This window comes from Dreissena polymorpha, chromosome 11 (genome assembly GCF_020536995.1).
Source record: "Dreissena polymorpha isolate Duluth1 chromosome 11, UMN_Dpol_1.0, whole genome shotgun sequence".
NCBI lineage: Eukaryota > Metazoa > Mollusca > Bivalvia > Myida > Dreissenidae > Dreissena > Dreissena polymorpha.
Window position 1 is genome coordinate 75,803,891 of NC_068365.1, and position 22,655 is coordinate 75,826,545.

The 22,655-nt window shown below is 35.6% G+C and overlaps 2 protein-coding genes across 2 annotated transcripts; one reads left to right on the forward strand and one right to left on the reverse strand.

Moving 5' to 3' along the window:
• Nucleotides 1–536: 536 nt before the first annotated feature.
• Nucleotides 537–8,093, forward strand: LOC127850142 (multiple epidermal growth factor-like domains protein 10). Its single transcript, XM_052382953.1, has 8 exons — nucleotides 537–782; nucleotides 940–1,505; nucleotides 1,904–2,051; nucleotides 2,783–2,924; nucleotides 3,219–3,307; nucleotides 4,114–4,274; nucleotides 5,774–6,048; nucleotides 6,705–8,093. The coding sequence occupies exons 1-7, from the start codon at nucleotides 722–724 to the stop codon at nucleotides 5,996–5,998; spliced, it is 1,392 nt and encodes a 463-aa protein (XP_052238913.1). The 5' UTR covers nucleotides 537–721; the 3' UTR covers nucleotides 5,999–6,048; nucleotides 6,705–8,093.
• A 4,991-nt stretch (nucleotides 8,094–13,084) lies between these two features.
• Nucleotides 13,085–22,145, reverse strand: LOC127850148 (TPR-containing protein DDB_G0280363-like). The gene is made up of 6 exons (XM_052382975.1): nucleotides 22,040–22,145; nucleotides 20,826–20,957; nucleotides 18,242–18,390; nucleotides 17,110–17,373; nucleotides 16,519–16,720; nucleotides 13,085–15,542 (listed from the first exon to the last, which is right to left on the reverse strand). Exons 3-6 carry the CDS (start codon nucleotides 18,357–18,359, stop codon nucleotides 15,185–15,187), a joined length of 942 nt encoding a protein of 313 aa, XP_052238935.1. The 5' UTR covers nucleotides 18,360–18,390; nucleotides 20,826–20,957; nucleotides 22,040–22,145; the 3' UTR covers nucleotides 13,085–15,184.
• Nucleotides 22,146–22,655: the final 510 nt, after the last annotated feature.

Genomic DNA, 22,655 nt, shown 5'->3' on the forward strand with positions numbered 1-22,655 from the left:
TTTTTTTTCAAAGTGTGTTTTCAATTGTGTAGCAAAACATCAAAAGACTCAAACACGTATTTATTTGTTAAGCGACTTATAAACTTTATGTGTTTTATAAGAATTTAAGGAGTACATGTTAAGGAGACGCTATTTGTATAGCTGCATATTTATTTGGTCCTCTTGCCAACTCTAACTTCGTATATTGTTTTAATGTTTCATAAATACGGGAAAATTCCGATTAGTCAATATGTCAATCAGGTCAATTTATGTACAAGCACATGAGTCAACGCTTCAGATGATTGTTGGCGCATCTTGTAAATTAAATTCAGATACTTGATAACAAAAGGAACAGACTTTGTTCTTAATGGTGTCGCACGGAGTCACCGTATATGTCATCCAGTGGATCGTCCGGATTTATATCAATGGGATCATTAAACTCCGGAAGTTCTTTTTTTAGCTCAGATTACTACTTAACATATGTGAACACTTGCCATATTTCGAGCATGTGGATAGAAGAAGAGCGTAATCTTAATGCTATTATTTTTGCAGTCCACAGTAGTTAATGTGATTTTGAATCTCAGTGAATATACTATCAATAGTGATTTAATTGCAATACATATTTTTAAAAGATTGGCATTAACACATGCAAGGATAAAATCATATGTTAATAATTTAACGGTAGTAGTGTAGAAGTGATAGACTTACTACAAAATAATTAGTATATGTGAAATTACTTGCAATGTGGATAGCGATAATGAAGACTTTCTTGTTCCTTATTGTGATGCAAAGGTTATGCTGTGGTAAGTTATGGGAAGAACATATATATAATACTGACTTCCATCCATTTTATCATCGTGATTAAACCCTACATAATGATATTTTATATAAATATTACCAACAAATGTTTGCATTGTTATATCTAACAATTATGTTAGATGTTTTTGTGTTTTTTAACAGATGCCTCTTCCTACGAAGACAATTATAAGGACTATGAGTTGCACCCTACCTCAAGATCGTCTTGTAGCAGAAACTGTCAAAAATGCATCGCTGAGAGATGTGAAAGCTGCAAACTAGGGCGGTATGGGCGGAACTGTTCACAGTTATGTCCGATAAATTGCGCCCATAACGTTTGCGAATTGCTAACTGGCGACTGCACATCCGGGTGTCGGTTCGGTTATTATGGGGAGAAATGCCAATACAGCTGCTTTACAAGTTTTCAAAGGTGTATTTTTGGGTGTACCGATGGTAATTCTGGTCCGGAATGTGAATGCAAAGCGCCTTGTCTCGAATGCGATCCCACTGGAGAATGCTTATGGTGCCCACTCGGCAAGTTTGGGCTGACCTGCGAAAAGAATTGCTCGCGTAACTGTAAAAATGGGATGTGTGACGTTAGAAATGGCTCGTGCTCCAATGGATGTGATGGCGACTTTTACGGCAAGCATTGTAACGTTACATGTCCTGGCACGTGTAGCAAGATCAAATACGGACCTTCCTGTCATGACGAGAGTGGGGCGTGCTTATTGGTAATTTGAGTCCCTTTAACGCATCAATGGATACTATATTTTATGGCAAATGTGTGATTATTTCGAAATGTATGATGAATAAATCGTGCATAATAACAAATTAAATAAATAGCTGTTAAGTGTTCTATGTCAAATATTTCAAAAATCAATGTCGTTTTCTAAATCAAAACATAAACGGACATTTGAATAAGATTTATATTCATTTATTGGAAAGAAAGCCTCAATGAATTGTGGCTGTCATAAAATTAAAAATTTTGTGCTGACAGTAGAGACGTTAAGATTCATGTATTTTTTAAGATTAGGTGTATAAGTTTTTGTGCACAGGTTGACAAAACATATCATATAAACATTATAACATATGTGCATAGAAAAGCGAACTAATTTTTTGTGTTGTCCAGGACTGTCCCATCGGATTTTATGGCCTAAGCTGTGCAAAAGTGTGCCACCAATGTGTGAAAGACGTATGCCAAAGGGATGACGGTGTCTGCACCTATGGGTGCATTCAGGGATACAGCTATGACATTGTTGGCAAAAAGTGCATAGCTGGTAAATTAATAGTAATAATAATGATAATAATAATAGTAGTAATAAAATAACAATAATAATTATAATAGTAATAATAATAATAATAATAAAAATAAAAATAAAAATAATAATAATAATAATAATAATAATAATAGTTATAGTAATAATAATAATAATAATAATAATAATAATAATAATAATAATAATAATAATAATAATAATAATAATAATAATAATAAATAATAACATTATTATTATTATTATTATTATAATAATAATAATTATTATTATTATTATTATTATTATTATTATTATTATTATAAATTCATTGTTAAGTGACTGTTTTTCTTTGCAAATACCGACTAAAATGTAATTTTTCGAACAGTTCCTAGCCAAAATAAAAAACACCTCGAGATACATGTGGGGTTGTCAGGAGAAGACGATGTACGCAACTTCTTAAAATGATCATTATTTAGTTTATTAAACTCAAACTATGTGTTTGAAAAGCATGTGCATAAGGTTGTAGCAGATAAACATGTTCTTCAATTAATTTATTGTCGCATTAGTTAAAACGCATTAATTGTCATTTCAGTAAAAATGGCCTCTGTCTCGGAATTTAAGAATTACCAAAGTACATGTAGTTTAATTACAGCTGTTATATTCACTAGATATTTTCGCCAGTCAACTTTATCAAATAAAAATTTGACAAGGCTCAACACGTATACATCCTCGGCTGCAATATTAATGTATAGGTACCAACGACACGTTTACGGATCGCAGCCACGCCCTCTTGTCTTCAACTTCTACACTCGGTGTCGTACTCGGAGTTGTTTTGGGAGTTGTCGTGCTTACTGGCTGCGTGGTCATGGCAGCTGTTTGCTACAGAAGAAAGGGGTTCAATTATAATAGACATATGATCATTTTATTCATTAAAGTGTAATTTTAATGAAATTTCGATGTTAATTTTCACTGTGCGACCAGTATGATGCACATCCTTGTGTGATTGCTTACTTGTGCGTGCTATTATGGAAGTAATTGAAAACACGAAGAGCATATTTTTGCGTAGTAGTCGTGTATTCTGTTAAAGCTTTGATTAAAAATATTGTACGCATTTTTATCTGCTCTGATATAGAATATTTGTACATCGTACAGCAGTTGTTCTTTCTCAACAATAATTTTAATTTTCAGGCGAAAACCTGTTAATGACTCGGAGGTGCAACCTCCTGTTGGGTTGCCAGCCATGTCTAATTCCACTTACGAAATGTTTGAAGACATGTGTAAGTCTGTATATGTTCTTAGTGGTTACTTTTATCGTAGTGGTGTGTATTTCTTCTTCTTAAGATATTCTATATTTGATCTTTGAAAACCATCAGCACATTTCAAGATGTCACGACTGACATTTTCTGCGTAAACAACCTGGAGTGATTTTTATATTGCAAACCGTAAAACGTGTTTATGTTAATATCTTCGCGGCAGCAAGTAGGCATGAATCTTTGTTTAAATGAATTATCTTACACATATCTGAACAGATTTTTCTGTTTATTGTGGAGACAGATCCGGGCTTAATCAAGGAGAGTTTCAACTCCACCACGGCTATTTTTAATTTATTCATTTCTATTAAACAAAAACAAAACATCTCCACATGATTGCTTGAAAACCAAACTTTAACGTGCTCTTTTCAGCGTGGCATATGATATTCCGACGAGGTGATCGGCTAGTTGTTCATACATTTGTTACACACGATTAACAAATGAAATGAAAATTTCTTATTTAAAAAAGTGTTTCAAAATATCTGTAAATATGTGAAATGTCTTGTTCTTGCTAAATTACATTTGGTTTGAATAGTTTTCCGCTTGTGTCCATGTGCTGTAACTATTTGAAAACTAAATGTGCACCAGTAATTTACTAATACCTATTGTATGTTTTGTTTCTTTATCTCGGACATAACTTTATTCAAGGTTTAAATGACTTTTCTTTAAAGCCATTTATTTTGTGTTTACTTTTTAAAATTTGGAATCGCAAAATCCATTTTTTGGTACCGGTTCTGTAAACTTTCAAATTAAAGTCAAATGTTTTGTCTTAGCTGGAAAGAGACCAGCGAATAATTACAAGTTCCCAGCACTGAATGCCCACATACAAAGACTTCTTGGGAGAAACAACTCAACCTCATCAAGTGTTTCAAAGTCAGGATGCGTGAGCGAAAACTTTGGAAACCCTGATGTAGATGTTAACTACATTACACCGGTAAATATGTATGATTTTATCAAACTTAGTAGTTTTTTCAGTAATTTTACTTGTTTAAATTGTTTTTCCTAAGGAAGATCTTTTACATCAACCTTTAAAACCTTGGCAGGTCAGGGATCAAATGCAACTTTAAAACTAAACGCTTGTACCGGGTATGTTAAAAAGCTCCGTCTGTTAAATGTAAGCTTGACTTAATCGATCAGCTTGTATTGCCTATTTTACAATAAGGGTCATAGGTGTGGGTATTAAATGAAGCGCATGTGCTAGAAAGAAATTATTAAAAATTTTGTATGTAAAGAAATGCAAAGATACCGACTCAAAAGTATATGTTTTTGTGAACTAGAAAGGACTTCTCTCTGTTTAATAAGAGCTGTTAACATAGTTATATGTTGGTTACAAATTGTAAAATAAGACGACTGTAAATACGCTAAATATATGTGCAACACTGTGTGTAAAGAAATGGAAAGCAGACCAAATGTAAAAAAAAATTGGCTTATTCTGTATGTTGACTTTTGCAATCACTTGAATTTTAATTTGCATGGTTATATCAAAATGTTAAAGTTACGAGTACATGACCGATTTCTACAAAATCGGCAAAATGAGCAAAACAATTCGTCAAGAGCTAGGACTTACGTAACTTTTAGTGATTTGAAAATAAACATTATCTTACAAGTATCAAAACAAACAAGTTTAAAAGTGTCTTAAGTAGACTTCGTGTAACTTCATATGCTAAAAGATAAGTAATATTTTGTAATATTAACTATATACAAAAATAGAAAAGTTGTATATTGATAAATACTATTGGAAAAAGTCAAATAATAATCTTGCATTATATGTAAATAAAGCTATTAAACTACGAAACTTGTTTAATCTAAACTGTGATTATCCTTAGACAATTAGAACACATGCGTACACCGCCATTTTATGTAGATTTATCATGATAGCAAGGATAGATCTATCGCTTATTTTTTGTTTGTATATGAAAATGTACTCTGTATACAATGTACAAGTCATTTGACCACTCGTTTGTTATATACATAACATGTATGTGCTGTATACTCATGGACAATTGTCTATTTATAAACAATAAACTCTTAACGTTATCAAATTATTATTGAATTGTATCAGATTAACAATATGAAATATGATAATAGAGCAGATGAATTGAAGGTTGTGATGACCGATTGCATAGTTACGGTTCTTCAATGCAAATATCTTTCAACAAGCTTTAGTTTCGACATTTGCGATCAGTTCGTTTACCTACAAAAACAATATGCCCATGATAAGACTTGAAATAATTTGAAGAAATGACATTTAGTAATCATTAATGGTGCTCAGCTTTTATTCGCCCTTTACAACTTTATGATGAAAATGACAAATTTGTGTGATATTTTATAATACGGGTTCCTGGTTGTCAATGGGATGTGAAGAGGCAATAGCTTATGTATATGAGTACAAATATTGTATATAAACAGCAGTTTCTATTTCAAATTCTATAGATCAACAGTAACATGTACGACAGTATAGACGGGGATCAAGACACGTCCGTGGCTCCGATAGGACTGGTTCATAATTCAACATCGTCATCAAACACAACAAAGTCCTCGAGTATATTATTTCGAGAGCCAAGTACCATCCATCCTAACATCGAAACGCACAGAGAGTATCACAACGTCGAATTACCGGTAACTAGGTCGCAACCTGCCGATGCTGGTACAATGTAGCGGCGCGGTTGGTTACATCACATCAATTTCAGACGTAAGCTGGATTGCAGGTATACATGCAACGCTTTTATTCGTCAAAAACTTTAAATAACTTAGATATATGATGCATGTTTTCATGATAACTCGTTGAAAGTGATTAACACAGAACAATAGAAAATAATGTGTTAAGTATCTAATTAATTGCTTTAGCCAATACCAGTACGGTCAAGTAAACATATTAGTTCCGGTAGCGCGTTGGTGCAGACCCCGGATCAAAGAATTTATTCATGTATTTTCACATGGAATACATTTTTTAAACTGCCATTTTTTCACACAAATAATAAAACTATATATCAGAAGACAAATAATGCTTGTTATTTATAAATACATTCAAACTGAAGACAATTGTCGTAAGCAAAATTTATTATTAACAGATAAAAGGGTAAAAATGAACAACGAGTAAATACTAATTATACGCATAATAGATAGAATTGCCAGCTTCTTCTGTTGATTTCGTAAAGTTCTTGTCTCAGTTACATCATGAATGATTTCAGGGAAGGGTCCATGCAAATGACTTAGTTTTAAGCTCTTGTCTGATTTCTATGGCTCGAATGGTTTCTGTCAATAATGTGTCCATAATCTTATGGCGCGAATCCGTAAAATCGGAAGACAGCACATATATGTCATCAAAACGACAAGAGGTCTATTAAAATGTTATCTGTTTCAGGTTTCTCAAGGTTTCGCAGTTCAGGTTTCTCAAGTTAGAACAACCGACAGTCTGATGATCCCTTCCACATCCGACTGTCGGGTACGAAGATGTCGGGTACGAAGGGAACATATACACCGACCCGGACAACCTTATGTTTTAATAGAGCATGAAATAGCCATTGATTTTGACTTTCTACGATATCCACACACGCAAGTGTTGGCTATTTCTGGACAGCGGATACATTTGTAGATATAGTACCTTAATGTTACGTAACTGACACAATAGTCGATACTTGTGGTGCAGCCAACGTGCAAAATTCTCAGTAAGCAAGTCACTTATAGATATAACAATAAAGCGCCACTTAAGTGTTATATGGGGATGGTGGAGACTAAGAAAATACCGGTTAAAACACCGGCTTAAGGGTCAACTTTGGCTTTAGTGTACGAACAGCGGAAACAAGTGAAGTACTCATGGTACTATTCGGCTTATTATCCATGACATCCAAGATTGTATAGTTCAATATGTGCAAGTTAAATTTGGTCGAGATTGAATGTAAAATAACGTTTCTTTCTAATCCTCTCACTTAAGTGCTTACGCGTTGTTGACGTCGGATTTATTTTTGAAATTACACTTTTTAAAGTAATGAAATTTACAAAATAGCTTATCGCGCAGCTCTCTTGCAAAATACACGTTATCATGATACTTTCAGCAAATAACAACAAAACATATTCGACCAATTACTGATTGGGATGAAAAACAAAACCCCTTGTATTCAGCGGTCACAAATTCAATTATTTTGGCAAACAAATCGGCAAAAACTCGAGTAAACAATATGACATATGATCGATGAAATACATTTGTATATTACTTTACATACTATGTGCAAGTTTGTTCAAAATGAAATTGAAAATGAAGTTTATTCCTACCACAGTGTTCACCGTTTATGTAAGATTTTTTTTTTCATTGAACCCAATACTGAAACACAAGAAAACGTGTTCCTATTGTTGTGGGAGCAAAGCCTTTAGAAGCCATTCAACAGCATGTCAACTTTGTCTTTTATTTTCGCAAGAACAAAAGGAGAATAACTCAAATAAAAAATGTGAACTATGTCTCATAATCATTGATGTACAAGATTATATGGCTCAACGCAATTTTAGCAAGTTTGGTCAATATTGAGAGAAAACTAAAGTTTATATCACAACAACACCAACTTGTTGACGTTTTATCGACGATTAATTATTTGGATGGCAATATCTTAAAAGTAACGTAACTAACAAACTTACCAAACCGTTTAATAGATTTAGTAAATGTGTGGCTTTCACAAACAACTTGTTCCATTAATTCCTCATTTGAGGGTAGGAGAGAAGTTTAATTACGGTTAATTTGCGTGATACTTTTAGATCTGAATACTTTGTGAAAAATTATATAAATATTACGTGGCTGACAGGGTGACAGTAAATTTGTCAACTTGAGGAAATACTGTCAACCGAGGCGAAGCCAAGGTTGACGGTATTTTTCCGAAAGTTGACAAATTTACTGTCACCCTGTCAGACATGTAATATTTATTTTATTATACAGAATAAACTATTCAAACATGAACAATTTATATGAACCATGAACAATTTTAATATTCAATAATTGAATTTAATTTCAGCAATGAACAACCATTAATATGTTGAGTGGTTCAAATTTACGGGCAGAGCAAAATGAACTTCGCTTTATTCGGCACAGACCTAGTAATCAATTTATCCCATCAATTTTCTTAGTCGTCAATTATTTCTTTGAAAATATATTACAGAACCAGCTTTCCGTATTTTATTTTCATCACGTGATTACGCAATTTATGACGTACTTGTGTGACGTCATTTCGGTGACGAAACATTTTGGGACAACAATATGGGCGTGGTGGTTTTTTTTTTTAACAGTAAAATATTTGTTTAAAGCATCGAACGAATCCAAAACGTATTTCGGATTGTGTGTTTGTCATGCATAACACCTTAAGAACAGGCACTGGAAGTGTATATTGTTGTAACTTTATTGTTATTAGCATTGGATTAAAGTTGCCTTTGAGGTAAGCGTGTCGTTTATACTAAATTGATTTTCTTTTTGACTCCTGTCAAAGCTTAAATAATGGCATTAATTTATTCTACTGCACAGTTTCAGCTGCAATCGATATTTTAATTATCCAAATACAACGGACACGCAAAACTGCGTACTGCGCATGCGCGAATGGGACAGTATAATTTTCGAACATTCCGCACGTGATTGCTAAGGCAGCGGGATACAGTATTTTTTTGTCAGTAAATTTTTTCCCGATGGTGGCACGTGATTGCTATGGCAGCGGGATACAGTATATTTTGGACAGTAATTTTTTTTCCCGCTGGGTTTGACAGTATTTCTATGTCACGATGGCCTATGGGAGTTTAGCATTGTAAATAAAAGTGAGGTATAATAAAATATTACAATACAGCTGACAAATCGTGTAACAGTGTTACTAAGTAGAATTCCAAATATTAGAAGGTTAAATAGAATTCCAAAGTTGCGTTTAGGTTAAATGGAATCTCAAAGCCTGTAAGAATTTAAATAGAAATGCTAAGTTTGTTTTTTTTGACAGAGAATATAAGTAACTCAAACATTTAATACTAGACTTTTCAAGTTATTTTGAGTTTAAATAGATTTTCAAAGTTATTTAGAGGCTAAAAAATTTCTAAATTATTTAGAGGTTTTATAATTATAAATTTTAATAAAGTTAACAAGGTTAAGCTACCACACTATTTTAATCAAAATTAATGTTTGAAATACATTTAATAAACAAGGTCTTTGTGACAAAATGATAACAACATGTTGTATGGATCAATCAAACAATTATGTTCTCGAGAGGAATTTGCTTGTGTCTAGGGAATTCTAAACGCACCAGAAGCCAATAGAAAAGGCCGCAGTAATTGCATACGTTCAGTTGACCAAACTAGTCTTGGCTGACATGGCAGTGTAAATAATTAATGCGTTTTTTGTTAGGGGAACGATTGGGAACGGGATATTGCTACGAACACACGTTAGATGTAACAGAACATTGTAGAGTCCGGTCGAATTAAATCGTTTAACACATCATTTGGCACTTCTTTTGTGATGCTGCCGTAATTCTGTGGCTGTTTAGCATTAAAACTTTACCACTCCGATACGTATTTTTACGCATTTGCAGTCCCTTAGAAAGTTAAATTTAATTACAGAACTTTCTTACTGGATTCAAGTTGTAATGACTTCATTTCCAACAATTAGATACTGATAACAGCAAACAGCAAAAAACCTGAGCAGGCTGTTCTGGTTTTATGTTGTTTGCAAACAGCCATTTTTACTTCGTTTTAAGTGGGAGTTAAGTCATGCATGTGCTAGAGATATATATTGTGTTCGTGATTGTAAATTGTGTATATACTTAAAGGTTTATTTTTGTTAGATGTTTGGTGGTTTCTGTCAAATAACGGCGATTATTTAAACTATTTAGACTTATTTCGGGTTAAACTGTTGTACAAGTACTAAGTGCACATATTGAACTGACAACTGCCATCAATCGTGATACATCGGCTATCTCCGGTGACTCCGTAAGATAGGCAATACATCGTCAGCTGATCCAGAGTGAACTGCAATTGAACGTAGACCCAGTTTTATGACCAATCCTTATACAAAAACATCCTTTACTTTTAAATAGACTAGTAGTCCGTGTTAACATAGTGTAATCAAATTAACCTTTCCATAAGTAGTCGACGATGAATCTATAGATCGACAACATTATAGGAAATGAGAGCATATATTAAAGCACCGTTAAAATGAATTGACATGACGCCTCATCAGTGATCGCTCTGCCCACTTAATCACGTGGCTCAGCGGGAAGATGAGTTTATGGACTTGTTTAACACCATATTACACTTGTAAAGGGGTTGATGCCATTTAGTTATTCTGCAAATGCAAAAAATGTACGATTAAAGAGAACATCAGCTATTTATAACGGGTAAATCGGTACATTAAACACGCTCTCAACCGCTTGCGCGCTTACCGAAATCGAACACGTTATTACGTGTAATGGTGGTATTTGCAATAAATTAACTCTTCGCCGGTATTTACCCGTGTTATTAACAAAATTATAAACGAAACATTCCCCCCTACCCGTGTATTTGACACGAAATAGCGCTTTATAACTGGGAACTCGGTGAAGTTTTACGCGCTTTCTGACGCCGGGTGGGTACCTCAATAAAGTGATATTAATAATATTAAACATTGCTTATGGGACATTTATCAATCACTATAATTGAAAGTGCAAGACAGCACAATAAGTTTGGTCATTGTCATATATAAAGTAGCGCTGTATGAAGGGGAATTCAGTAAAGCTACCTGTATCAGACGATGGCGCTGCTACCGACTTCTCCAAAGTTCGGCATTTATTGGTTATATCAGTAGTAATAAATCTTATTATGTGGCATTTATCGATTCGATTCTAGTAAAATAAAAACATATTATCGTTTTCACTTGTTTCTGACACACACAAAACTCGATTTATAACGGGGATGTCGTTAAGTTACGCAAAGTTGGTACCAATCTTCTCTATTATACTACAAGCACACGTGATATAATTCATACTTAAAAATGCGTGGTTATTTCTAACATAACATTTCCAGTTTTTTAAATAAATAAATGCTCCATAAGGGTGATCTCGGTAATTCTACACATTGAAGCCTCCACTTGCTCTTGTCAAGACCGCATTTCCGCGTTTGAAATGGTATATATTTAATTAATCTAACGTATGGATATCGAATGTCAGAGTTACATAAAACCTATTCACACCGTTTTTGCCTTATTTCATTTCCACCTTTTTTTTCGAACAAATCAAACGAAACTCGTTGAAAAAAATTGAACTAGGCATTCGATCTCAAAGGTGGATTAAAAGCGTTCATTGGTGACATCACATGTCTGCACATGTGTAGATACCGTTTTTAATATAATATATCACGTGTCACCTTCTCATAACATGTATAATGGCAATAAAGTGCATTACTATCAGAGTGATAAAACACAGCACAAATTATGCTTCATGCTGGGTTTTATTTCTCTTTAAGTAATGCAGACTGATGAACCTCGCTTCTGTATATTAATGACCTAGTAACTGATAAAACTATTTAAAAAAAAACGTGAAATATTATGTGACAATCAGATCGATAACATAAACTATTAAAATCTGCTAGTTTATCCGATAAAAATATAGTATAATTGTCTTTGACAGTGTTGACATTCAGTTGTTCGTGGTGACGACCGCATGCATTTATACATCTCTTACACTTCTCAAGATCTCTTTTCGGCTTTGGAAACGATATAAATTAAATGTCAACAACTAATCTTTCAGGATATCGATTGTCCGAGTTACATAGTCCCCATCGACACCGTTTAACCATTTTTAATCGTTTTTTAAAGAGGAAAACAAAAGAAACTCGTTGGAATAAAAGTGAACCTAAACATGTAGCTTGCCTTGAAAATGGCGGACAGGTCGTTGCTCACGAGTGCGCCCGATTAATCGATCGCTGATTAGTGGATCAATTCTAGTGGGCGGAGCGATCATAGATAAGGCGTCATGTCAATTCCCGTGATGGGTGGGGGGGGGGGGGGCGATATTTTACCCGGCGAAAACTCGATTGAAACGTTTCTCAATAACTCCTGCAATGGTATCACGGGTATAATTAATGAATCATAAAAACGAACAGGTCACATGTACTATATGTATGCTCCCCTTATGAAACTTGTGCATTTCTTTATTATCTTTTGACATATAATAATCAATTAACTTACCGAAATCTTTAACATTTTATTATTTGATATCTGTTATCAAATGTTATAAATGTACATGTTTACATGCAATACTTGCTTGAAATAAAGTTTAAACTAAACTGCTGTTTCCCTGAGAACTTGGTGTACATAACTAGGCTTGTGACATTTTATACGCAAAATTTCTCCTTAAATAAACCACTCGAGGAAAACTGGGCTAAATACATTTGCATAAAGTGTCGTCCCATATTAGCCTCGGTACGGGCTTATCAGGGACGACACCTTCCGCTTGTAAGGATTTTTTGGTTTAAAAGACGTATCTTCTTATCAAAAATCAAGTTTAGGCGGAAATTCCTCACTCATAAGCCTGTGCGGACTGAACAGGCTTATTGGGCAAGACACTTAACTTATATGCATTAAGCCCGATTTCCCAAAGCATGACTTATTCATGTGCATGAATACAGGCTCTGTGGTATAAAACACATAACATAAATAATTACAGGTTGTATAAATCTTTGCAGTTTTTAATAGTGTTTCATTCTTAATATTGTTATATATGTATATAAGTATCTACTGTAAACAAAGAAGTCACATTTTCAGGTTTGATACATTTTATTTTGTTCTCATGGATCTTTTTACAGTATTTACATGAATATACAAACTTTCAACAAGAATAGTGTACACTATTATACAATTCATCATATTTATAACAATATCAACAATCATTAAGATATTCTACACACATTGTCGGCAGAGTTATACAAATAAATAGCAAACATGTATTATGAAAATGCTAATTAGAAGTAATTTATGAATACCATCAGTATGTACAGAGATGTATTATCTCACAATGCTTGATGGTAATTTTGGTATGCATAACACATGAATGGGTGCTTTCTATTCCAATGACAGAACTTAAATTAAGGATTTAGGTTATTTGCAAATGGCATGAAAGTACATGAACACATAATTTGTCGAGACAAATAAAAGTAAAACAACCTTTTATGAAAAAATGATTTTACTTTTCCAGTGAGAACATCATCCTAATCATAACAAGGCAGCAAATAATGGAAGTTTTTTCTGAATTCTACTTGAACGAGTAAGGACGTGTTCAGAGATTTGTTTCATTCATAAGTGTCATTAAATGCTATTTAAAAAAAACTACACTTGGAATAATTTACATTATGTAGCCCCAAGATTATTTTCATTCTTTCTGCCAATCTGTGAAACAGATCCTTTACCTTAATTCTTTAAGATATACATGATATTTGACTTCGCAAGATTGGAGCCTTCATGTTAGGTTACAAACATTAAGCACACACTAAACAGATGGAACTGCAGTACCGTATGCACCAACTTCATTTTGAGATTCAATAGGTTTGTAATACCTGCATATCTGATACAGCATACACGTTTTTTATTGGATAAGCCAAGCCTATGCTGAATGTGTATTATTTCCATATTCAGTGCATAGCTTACCATGTTAGTCAAGTTATATTAAATAACGTCTCACACGTAAACAAGACGATGTTATAAAATGCAGAATAACCAACTTTTCTCCTTTAAATAAATTGATGATGAAGAACAAAGGGTATTTGGTAAGATAAATTAGTTAAATGGCTTCTAACTGACCCTGCCTGAGAAATATTTTTATATGGGCCATGCTCTGTGAAAATGGGGTTTAATGCATGTGCGTAAAGTGTTGTCCCAGATTAGCCTGTGCAGTCCACACTGGCTAATCTGGGACGACACTTTACCCACATGCATTAAAAACTTTTTTCACAGAGAGCGGCCCATGTGTATTCATATTAAAGCCCTGCACTCTTGCACAGTATTAATTTGCTTACCCTGTATCCCACTGTACAGGGTCAGTAAGAAGCTGTGTAACTTATCATGCATGGTCCTATTTTCACAAACATACTTCAGTCAATATTCTGGCTCATCTTTGATTACTTTTCTCAATATTTTAGATGAATTGGACAATCATGCTCAATTTGGTGTTCTCAATAACAATAATCACTTGGGTGGACACTCTAATCTCATCTTCTGAAATAAGGTCACACATTGGAATATTCATGATAGTGAGACTGGTTCAAGGTACAAGGACCTTAATTCACAACAACAAGGATGTTGAACTAAAATAAAGACGGTTCTACCCATAATGGCTTTTGACTACATTTAAGTTCCATGTAAAGCCAATGTCACAATAACGTGGACCACACCAAGCAATAGAGTAAATAAAAGCTTGTATTTCATTGTAAGTGTTTGAATCAAGAAATTCATGCCTCAAGTTAAAAATCCAGTTTGATTTCAGTACAGATTACGGTAGATTAAAACTTTCCATAGTATCTTTTTGAATAAGGCTTAAATATCAAGTCAATTTCCTAAACAGTATACTGGTACATTCCACATACACTAAGTAAAAGCAGGAACAACTTGTTAAAACCAGAGGCCAGTATATTTACTATTTTGCACCATTACAATCTATGTAACACCTCATGTCTGCAGTTCTGACGATAAGTCTATTTTGTTTATCTATAACAATCTCTAAATACTAAAACAGTCCTTATATTTAGACATATAGGACAAATTTGTGGACTTCAACAGCTAATCTAGGACAATACTGGGACAATACTTTACACACAAGCATTAAGCCTGGTATTCACAAAGCACGGCTCAATTCCATTCTTCTCTCAGTAGTTTGGATACTGATTCTGATTATAATTTGAGTTCATCTGCGGAGGTGCATTCCCGCCATGCCGTAACTGTGCCATCAGAGCTGCTTGCTGACTGGCCGGCAGTTGCTGTTGTTGCTGCTGCTGTTGCTGCAGCAGCTGCTGTTTCTGGTAGAGCAACTGCTGCTGCCGAAGCTGCTGCTGTTGCTGCTGCAGTTGTTGTTGTTGGGCCGCAGGTATGCGCTGCACAAAATTTGTGGCAGGGCCTCCCATTACCGACTGACCCACAGTCTGACCCATGCGGCTGTAGTTCCCTGTGGCCATGTTGAGGGTGTTGGGTGGGTTCATGCCACCTGCCTGCATGGGGATACGCCCACTGAAACAAAACAGGGAGTAGAGTGTGTTATGTTTAGTGTGTTTTTTTTATTTGATTGGCGGAGCTTTCTTTTCATTGAAGCGACATTTGACCGAAGTGAAAAAAAAATTGATAAATGATTAAAGAAAAGAATCCCCAAACTTTTGTATATTGTAAAAATTTAAGTTGCAAACTTCTATTTTTTTTTAAATTTCAGTGACAAACATCTCAAAATTATACAAAACGGCAATTCTCTACGAAGGCAAAAAGCTCTTATTGGATAATATACAAAACAAAACATGTTGGACATTGTGGTTGTAATGATATGATCATGATACTTGTTTTAATTAAATTTAAAAGTCCACTTCAAAAAATGCAAAGTTTGATTCACCTCAATCATTAATACATTAGTCCATTTTAAGGATTATCCGATATGTCAAACTTTATGCGTAATAAAAAATGATTAAGTAAGGCAACCTAGAAGTGTTTAAAAGTTAAACATTATGTAAATTTACCAAATATAAATTTGGGAATCAGATCTGTGTAAAATAACAAGCATAATTTAGCAAACTCAACTTGTATAACTTTACGAGGATGTCTTTTGAGAACTGAACAATAATTAATTTACAAGATCAAGTTCAGAGAATGGACTTGTGTAAACTTACAAAGACATTTGCGACCATGACATACCAGTTAAAAAATGTGATATTACTTTGGATATTTTTTGCTTACTTACATGGAGTTATGCATGTGCGTAAAGCGTCATCCAAGATTAACCTGTGCAGTCCACACAGGCTAATCAGGGACTACACTTTCTGCTTTTATGGACTATTTTGTTTTACGGAAGTCTCTTCTAAACGAAAATCCAGTCTAGGCAAAAAGTGTCATCCCTGATTAGCCTGTGCAGACTGCACAGGCTTATCTGGGATGAGACTTCACACATTAAGAGAATTTTCCCCAGAGCAAGGCTAAATTAATGAATGGTGCGTAAACTTACCTGGACGTATTTGAGAAGGGGACTTGCGCAGGCTGAGCCTGAGAGATGTAGTTTGCCTGCTGGGATAGGGCCTGCATCATGGCCGTGTTCTGTGAGCTGGAGAAAGACTGGCTGAAGTTCTGTTGCATCATCTGTTCCATGGGGGGCTGAGACTGCATGCCGCCATAGTTGCTGCTGTATATCGGGTTCATTGGACCGGCACCTGTGCAAGTAGAAACAGATTAGCAATGTTCTGGGACATCTGGGCTTGATGCATGTGCCTTAAGTGTCATTCCAGATTAGCCTGTGTAGTCTGCAAAGACTAATCAAGGACCACACAATTAGAAGGAACCCAGCTTTCAGTAACTTCCCATAACAAAATATTAGCACTGTGGCATAGTGGATTTAGTGTGCGCCTAGCAACTGGGATGTCATGGGTTTGATCCCTACGGTGGAAGCGTTCGTTTGATATCCTCAAAATACACACCATATACTGATTCTATCCAGGAAACAGACTCAATAGTGTGTTAATAAGCATAAGACTTAAGATGAAATTAAGCTAAAATAAATAGGTTTAGACCTAAACTGTTTGCACAGCCTATTAAAGCTCACCCTGATTCATAGACATCATCCCAGAGCCCGGGCTGGTTCCCGTCATGCTCCCGCCATACATTCCCGTGTCAGCCAGGTGGCGCTGGGGCATTCGCTGCTGAACCAGGCGCTGTCGAATAAGCAGCTTGTTCTGTTGAATATTATTGATGTTAGTCTGGGGCATGTAGGCGGGCCCACTGCCAGGCTGGCGTGCCCTAAACATCGACTGTATGGCTTCTTTGGAATTCTGGGGGAAATTGGGGTTGTCGTATCGCGTGCCCTGAACTGGAAGGAAATGGGTATCAATATTGAATGATATTGCTAATAAAAACCTTCAGGAATTGGTTGGGCCACGTGGGAATGATATTGCTAATAACAATCTTCCAAAATTAGTATGTAACTATGTCTATGTTTTAAATTCATTAAACTTACAAATTAAAAAGAACTGACATGTTTTCAACATAAACTTTGTTTAATTATGTATCTAAGTCATGATTAAACAAGCGATGTGTTTGTGAAACACTATGTACCCATATATATGACCTTGGACCTTGAAGGATGACCTTGACCTTTCATCTCTCAAAATGTGCAGCTCCATGAGATACACATGCATGCCAAATATCAAGTTGCTAGCTTCAATATGGCAAAAGTGTACATTTAATAAGCGATTTTGACCCATATATTTGACCTTGAAGGATGACCTTGACCTTTCACCACTCAAAAAGTGCAGCTCAATGAGATAAAGTTAAAGTTGGCGCAAACAAACAAACCAACAAACAGACCAACAGACAGGGCAAATACAGTATGTCCCCCACTATAGTGGTGGGGACATAAATGTGGTGGGGGACATAAACATGTACAGAAGTTGAAAAATATGGAGAAACATGGACCCTGAACTGAACAAAACAGACTGTGTGGGGTCAATATGCCTCATTCAAACAGTACCTGAACTAAAACCCAAGACAATGTTATAGGAACAGATATTTTTAGCCACGGTCAGTTAACCAGAAACAATTGTATCACCCCAAAAGGTAAAACCCTTGCTAGTGATGTACCATATTAATAATAAGGCATATTACACTAATCATTTTAATATAACACATTAATATATAATGTATCACATGATTGCATAGTAATGAAAGTTGTGACGTACCGTTGAGAAGCTCACTTTGCTGCATGGGTGGCTGGGGCATGTAGGGGGCCGGGGGTTGGCTGGGAGGGTACGCCCAGCTGGCAGAGGGTAGGGGCTTGGGGGGGGTAGAGTGAGTCATTGTAGCCCGTGGTGTATGGCCGTGGCATCGGCTGAGAGTCATAATGGAACATGTGAATTTTCATAAATATATATTTTACGAATAACAATGTTCGGGTTATTGAATATAAACACTCAGGAGCTCAAATAGTGGCAGAAGGAGAGACATATTATGAGCCTTGTTCTGAGCAAACTGAGCTTTATGCATGTGCCTAGTATTGTCCCAGATTAGCTTGTACAGTCTGTGGATAATGGATCACACTTTCAGCCTAAACTGGATTTTTGTTTAGAAGAGATTTCCATTAAACAAAAAAATACTATAAAAGCGTAAGTGTCATCCCTGATCAGCCTGTGTGGACAGTACAGGCTGATCTGGGACGACCCTTTATGCACAGGCATTGAGCTAAGTTTTCCCAGATCTTGAGCTAAGTTTTCCCAGATCTTAAGCTAAGTTTTTTCCAGATCTTCTTATGATAATTAGCAAGTCCATTCTTTATGGCATGTTTCCAAAAGTACAAGACACACTCACAGACTAATTAAACTCATGGCATGTCTTGTAATGGTCAATACAAAAATTAGAATTGTGAGTCTAATAACATGAAGCAAGTTAAAGCGTTGTGCGACGCCAAACGAATGAATAATTTGGAAAATTCTGTTGTTGTCCTTATATTTTGGGAAACTACAACGATGGCTTTTATAGGTAAACAAGAGGACCATGATGGCCCTGAATCACTCACCTGACTAACCAAATACAATCCTAACCCAGATTAAATCAAGATAAACATTCTGACCGAATTTCATAAAGATTGGATGAAAACTAAGACCTCTATTGTCTACACAAGGTTTTTCTATTATTTGACCTAGTGACCTAGTTTTTGACCAAAGATGACCCAAATACAATCCGAACCCAGATTTCATCAAGATAAACATTCTGACCAAATTTCATAAAGATTGGATGAAAACTGCGACCTCTATTGTCTATACAAGGTTTTTCTATTATTTGACCTAGTGACCTAGTTTTTGACCTAGTGACCTAGTTTTTTACCCCAGATGACCCTAATACAATCCCAGCCCAATTTTTATCAAGATAAACATTCTGACCGAATTTCATAAAGATTGGATGAAAACTGTGACCTCTACTGTCTACACAAACAAATTGTTGACAGTTTTTCTATTATTTGACCTTGTGACCTAGTTTTTTACCTCAGATGACCCAAATACAATCCCAACCCAGATGTCATCAAGATAAACAATCTGACCAAATTTCATAAAGATTGGATGAAAACTGCGATCTCTATTGTCTACACAAGGTTTTTCTATTATTTGACCTAGCTTTTGACCTAGTGACTTAGTTTTTGACCCCAGATGACCCAAAAACAATCCTAACCCAGATTTTATCAAGATAAAGATTCTGACCGAATTTCATAAAGATTGGATGAAAACTGCGATCTCTATTGTCTACACAAGGTTTTTCTTTTATTTGACCTAGTTTTTGACCTAGTGATCTAGTTTTTGACCCCAGATGACCCAAAAACAATCCCAATCCAGATTCCATCAAGATAAACATTCTGACTAAATTTCATGAAGATTGGATGAAAACTGGGACCTCTATTGTCTACACAAGGTTTTTCTATTATTTGACCTAGTTTTTGACATAGTGACCTAGTTTTTGACCTCAGATGATCCAAATGCAATCCCAACCCAGATTTCATTAAGATAAACATTCTGACCAAATTTTATAAAGATTGGATGAAAAATGAGACCTCACTGTCTACACAAACAAATTGTTGACGGATGCACGCACACACGCACGCACGCACATACGGACGCCGGACATCACACGGCCACATAAGCTCACCATGTCACTTTGTGACAGGTGAGCTAAAAATACATCCGCACTTAACATGAGCATGGATGGTTGAGTGGTCTAGGCGGGACTTTTTACTCCAGGACTCCAGAGCTCAGTGGTTCGAGCCCTGTTGAAGGTTACTTTTTTTCCTTTTTTAAAATTGTATTCTTTTTTTATAATGGAGATTTTTAGGTCAAATGTTTAAATTTATCAATATAAAGCATTAATGACAAGCTTCAATACATGCCAAAATCTGTTAAACGGCCCCTTTAAGAAAATGTTCTACATGAAGAATGATGTGGAAAGGGGTTGATAATGCAAAGTTTGACTCAAAATAAAAACAATTATTGAATGTACTTAAGTCTGAGAATCGGTTGGTTAATGAGGGCCTGGCCTTAGCAATGGGTCCTATATTTTCTTAATATAAGGTGTCCTATATGAACTTTTACATTACTTAAGTGCTAAAACAAGTACACACAGATAATAGTTGGAAATTTAGGTACTAGGGTGTTCCTGAATTGAAACTTCACACACAGGAGTGCTCTTTTTGGAAATTCAGGCACAGGAGTTCCCCTGAGTTGAAAATTCAGAAACAGGGATGCCAAAGTGCTTAAAGGCCCTGGGGAAAAGCCTGGGTACCTGAGTGTATGATGTAGGATGAGTTGCCCGAGCTGTGCGCTTGGTGGTCCGCTTAGTGGAGCCCTTGGCTTTACTGGACTCCACCGACACACTGGACTTCACGGGCTCTCGAACAAGCTTTTCCTCTTGTTGCTAGAAATACACGACAAAATACTGAGTGAAAGAATGTAGCACTTTCTTTAATGGCTGTTAATTTGCTGAAAACGAACAGTGCCTCCTTAACAAGCTACAGTGATTTTCTAGCTTTGATTAGTCGCGTGTTCTTTAGTTCGTGTGTACTTATGTTGTTACCAAGAAAAAATCAATGCCAGAATGTGCAGTTTGAATAAGTAAATTAAATGCTTCAATTTCATGGCTAATACTTTTTAAGTCTCTAAGCTTACAACCTTTTAGTCCAAAGGCTGATACTCTTTAAGCCCCAGTGCTTACAAACTTGTCATCTCAGTGCTTACAATCTTTTAGTCCCATGGCTAATACACTTTAAGTCTCAGTGCTTACAAACTTGCCATCTCAGTGCTTACAATCGTTTAGTCCCATGGCTAATACTCTTTAAGTGCTTACAATCTTGTCATCTCAGTGCTTACAATCTTGTCATCTCAGTGCTTACAATCTTGCCATCTCATTGCTTACTATCTTGTCATCTCAGTGCTTACAATCTTTTAGTCCCATGGCTAATACTCTTTAAGTGCTTACAATCTTGTTATCTCAGTGCTTACAATCCTGTCATCTCAGTGCTTACAATCTTGTCATCTCAGTGCTTACAATCTTTTAGTCTCATGACTAATACTTTAAGTCGCAGTGCTTACAATCTTTTAGTATCATGACTAATACTCTTCAAGTTTCAGTGCTTCCATTTCTTTTAGTCTCGTGGCTAATCTCTTTAAGTCTCAGTGCTTACAATCTTTTTCTCTCATGAATAATACTTTAAGTCTCAGTGCTTACAATCTTGTCATATCAGTGCTTACAATCTTTCAGTCCCATCGCTAATACTCTACGTCTAAGTGCTTACAATCTTGCCATCTCAGTGCTTACAATCTTTTAGTCCCATGGCTAATACTCTTAGCATCAGTGCTTAAAATCTTGTCATCTCAATGCTTACAAACTTGTCATCTCAGTGCTTACAATCTTTTAGTCCCGTGGCTTATACTCTTTAAGTATCAGTGCTTACAATCTTTTAGTCCCATGGCTTATACTCTTTAAGTCTCAGTGCTTACAATCTTTTCTGGTGGAGCCTCCAGCTCCTCTGGGGGCAGGACGGGTGGATCCAGGAAGTAGTTTACAGACTTCTGAAGGCTGTGAGTGTGATACAGCAGTAACCTGCAATACAATTTACAGACAAACGTTATAAAGTTCAAGAATAATGGAGCCATCTTTTGGCATAACTGGGCAATATGCATGTGCATAAAGTGTTGTCCCAGATTAGCCTTTGCAGTTTGCCTAAACTGGATTTTTGTTTAGTAGAGGCTTCCTTTAAACAGAAAACTCCATAAAAGTGGAAAATGTAGTTTCTGATTAGCCTGTGCTGACTGCACAGTCAGTGTTCTCTAGAAAAAATTGAGTAGCCAGTTATATGTTCAAAGTTGTTGGCGACTTAACAAAAAAACAGGTGTATTTGCATCACTTCAAATTGATATTTTGGGGAAAAGTAAGCGGCACCTAGTTTGAATGTAACCGATGAAATCGTCAGCTTCCGGAAAACACTGACTGCACATGTTACTATTGGATGACACTTTATGCACAGGCATTAAGCCCTGTTTTCCCAGAATGCATCTCAATTATTCTTGAACTTGATTGACATAGACATGTTTATTAAGTAATATAGGCCACCGG

Bases quoted from the DNA above. Each gene is read 5' to 3' on its own strand.
- LOC127850142 (XM_052382953.1), top strand. From the start codon at position 722: ATGTGGATAGCGATAATGAAGACTTTCTTGTTCCTTATTGTGATGCAA. The intron at 1,506-1,903 runs GTAATTTGAGTC...TGTGTTGTCCAG, and splicing joins AGAGTGGGGCGTGCTTATTG to GACTGTCCCATCGGATTTTA. The intron at 3,308-4,113 runs GTAAGTCTGTAT...GTTTTGTCTTAG, and splicing joins CGAAATGTTTGAAGACATGT to CTGGAAAGAGACCAGCGAAT.
- LOC127850148 (XM_052382975.1), bottom strand. From the start codon at position 18,359: ATGACTCACTCTACCCCCCCCAAGCCCCTACCCTCTGCCAGCTGGGCG. The intron at 17,374-18,241 runs GTACGTCACAAC...ATTTCCTTCCAG, and splicing joins GCAAAGTGAGCTTCTCAACG to TTCAGGGCACGCGATACGAC. The intron at 15,543-16,518 runs GTAAGTTTACGC...GTTTTGTTTCAG, and splicing joins CCCTTCTCAAATACGTCCAG to TGGGCGTATCCCCATGCAGG.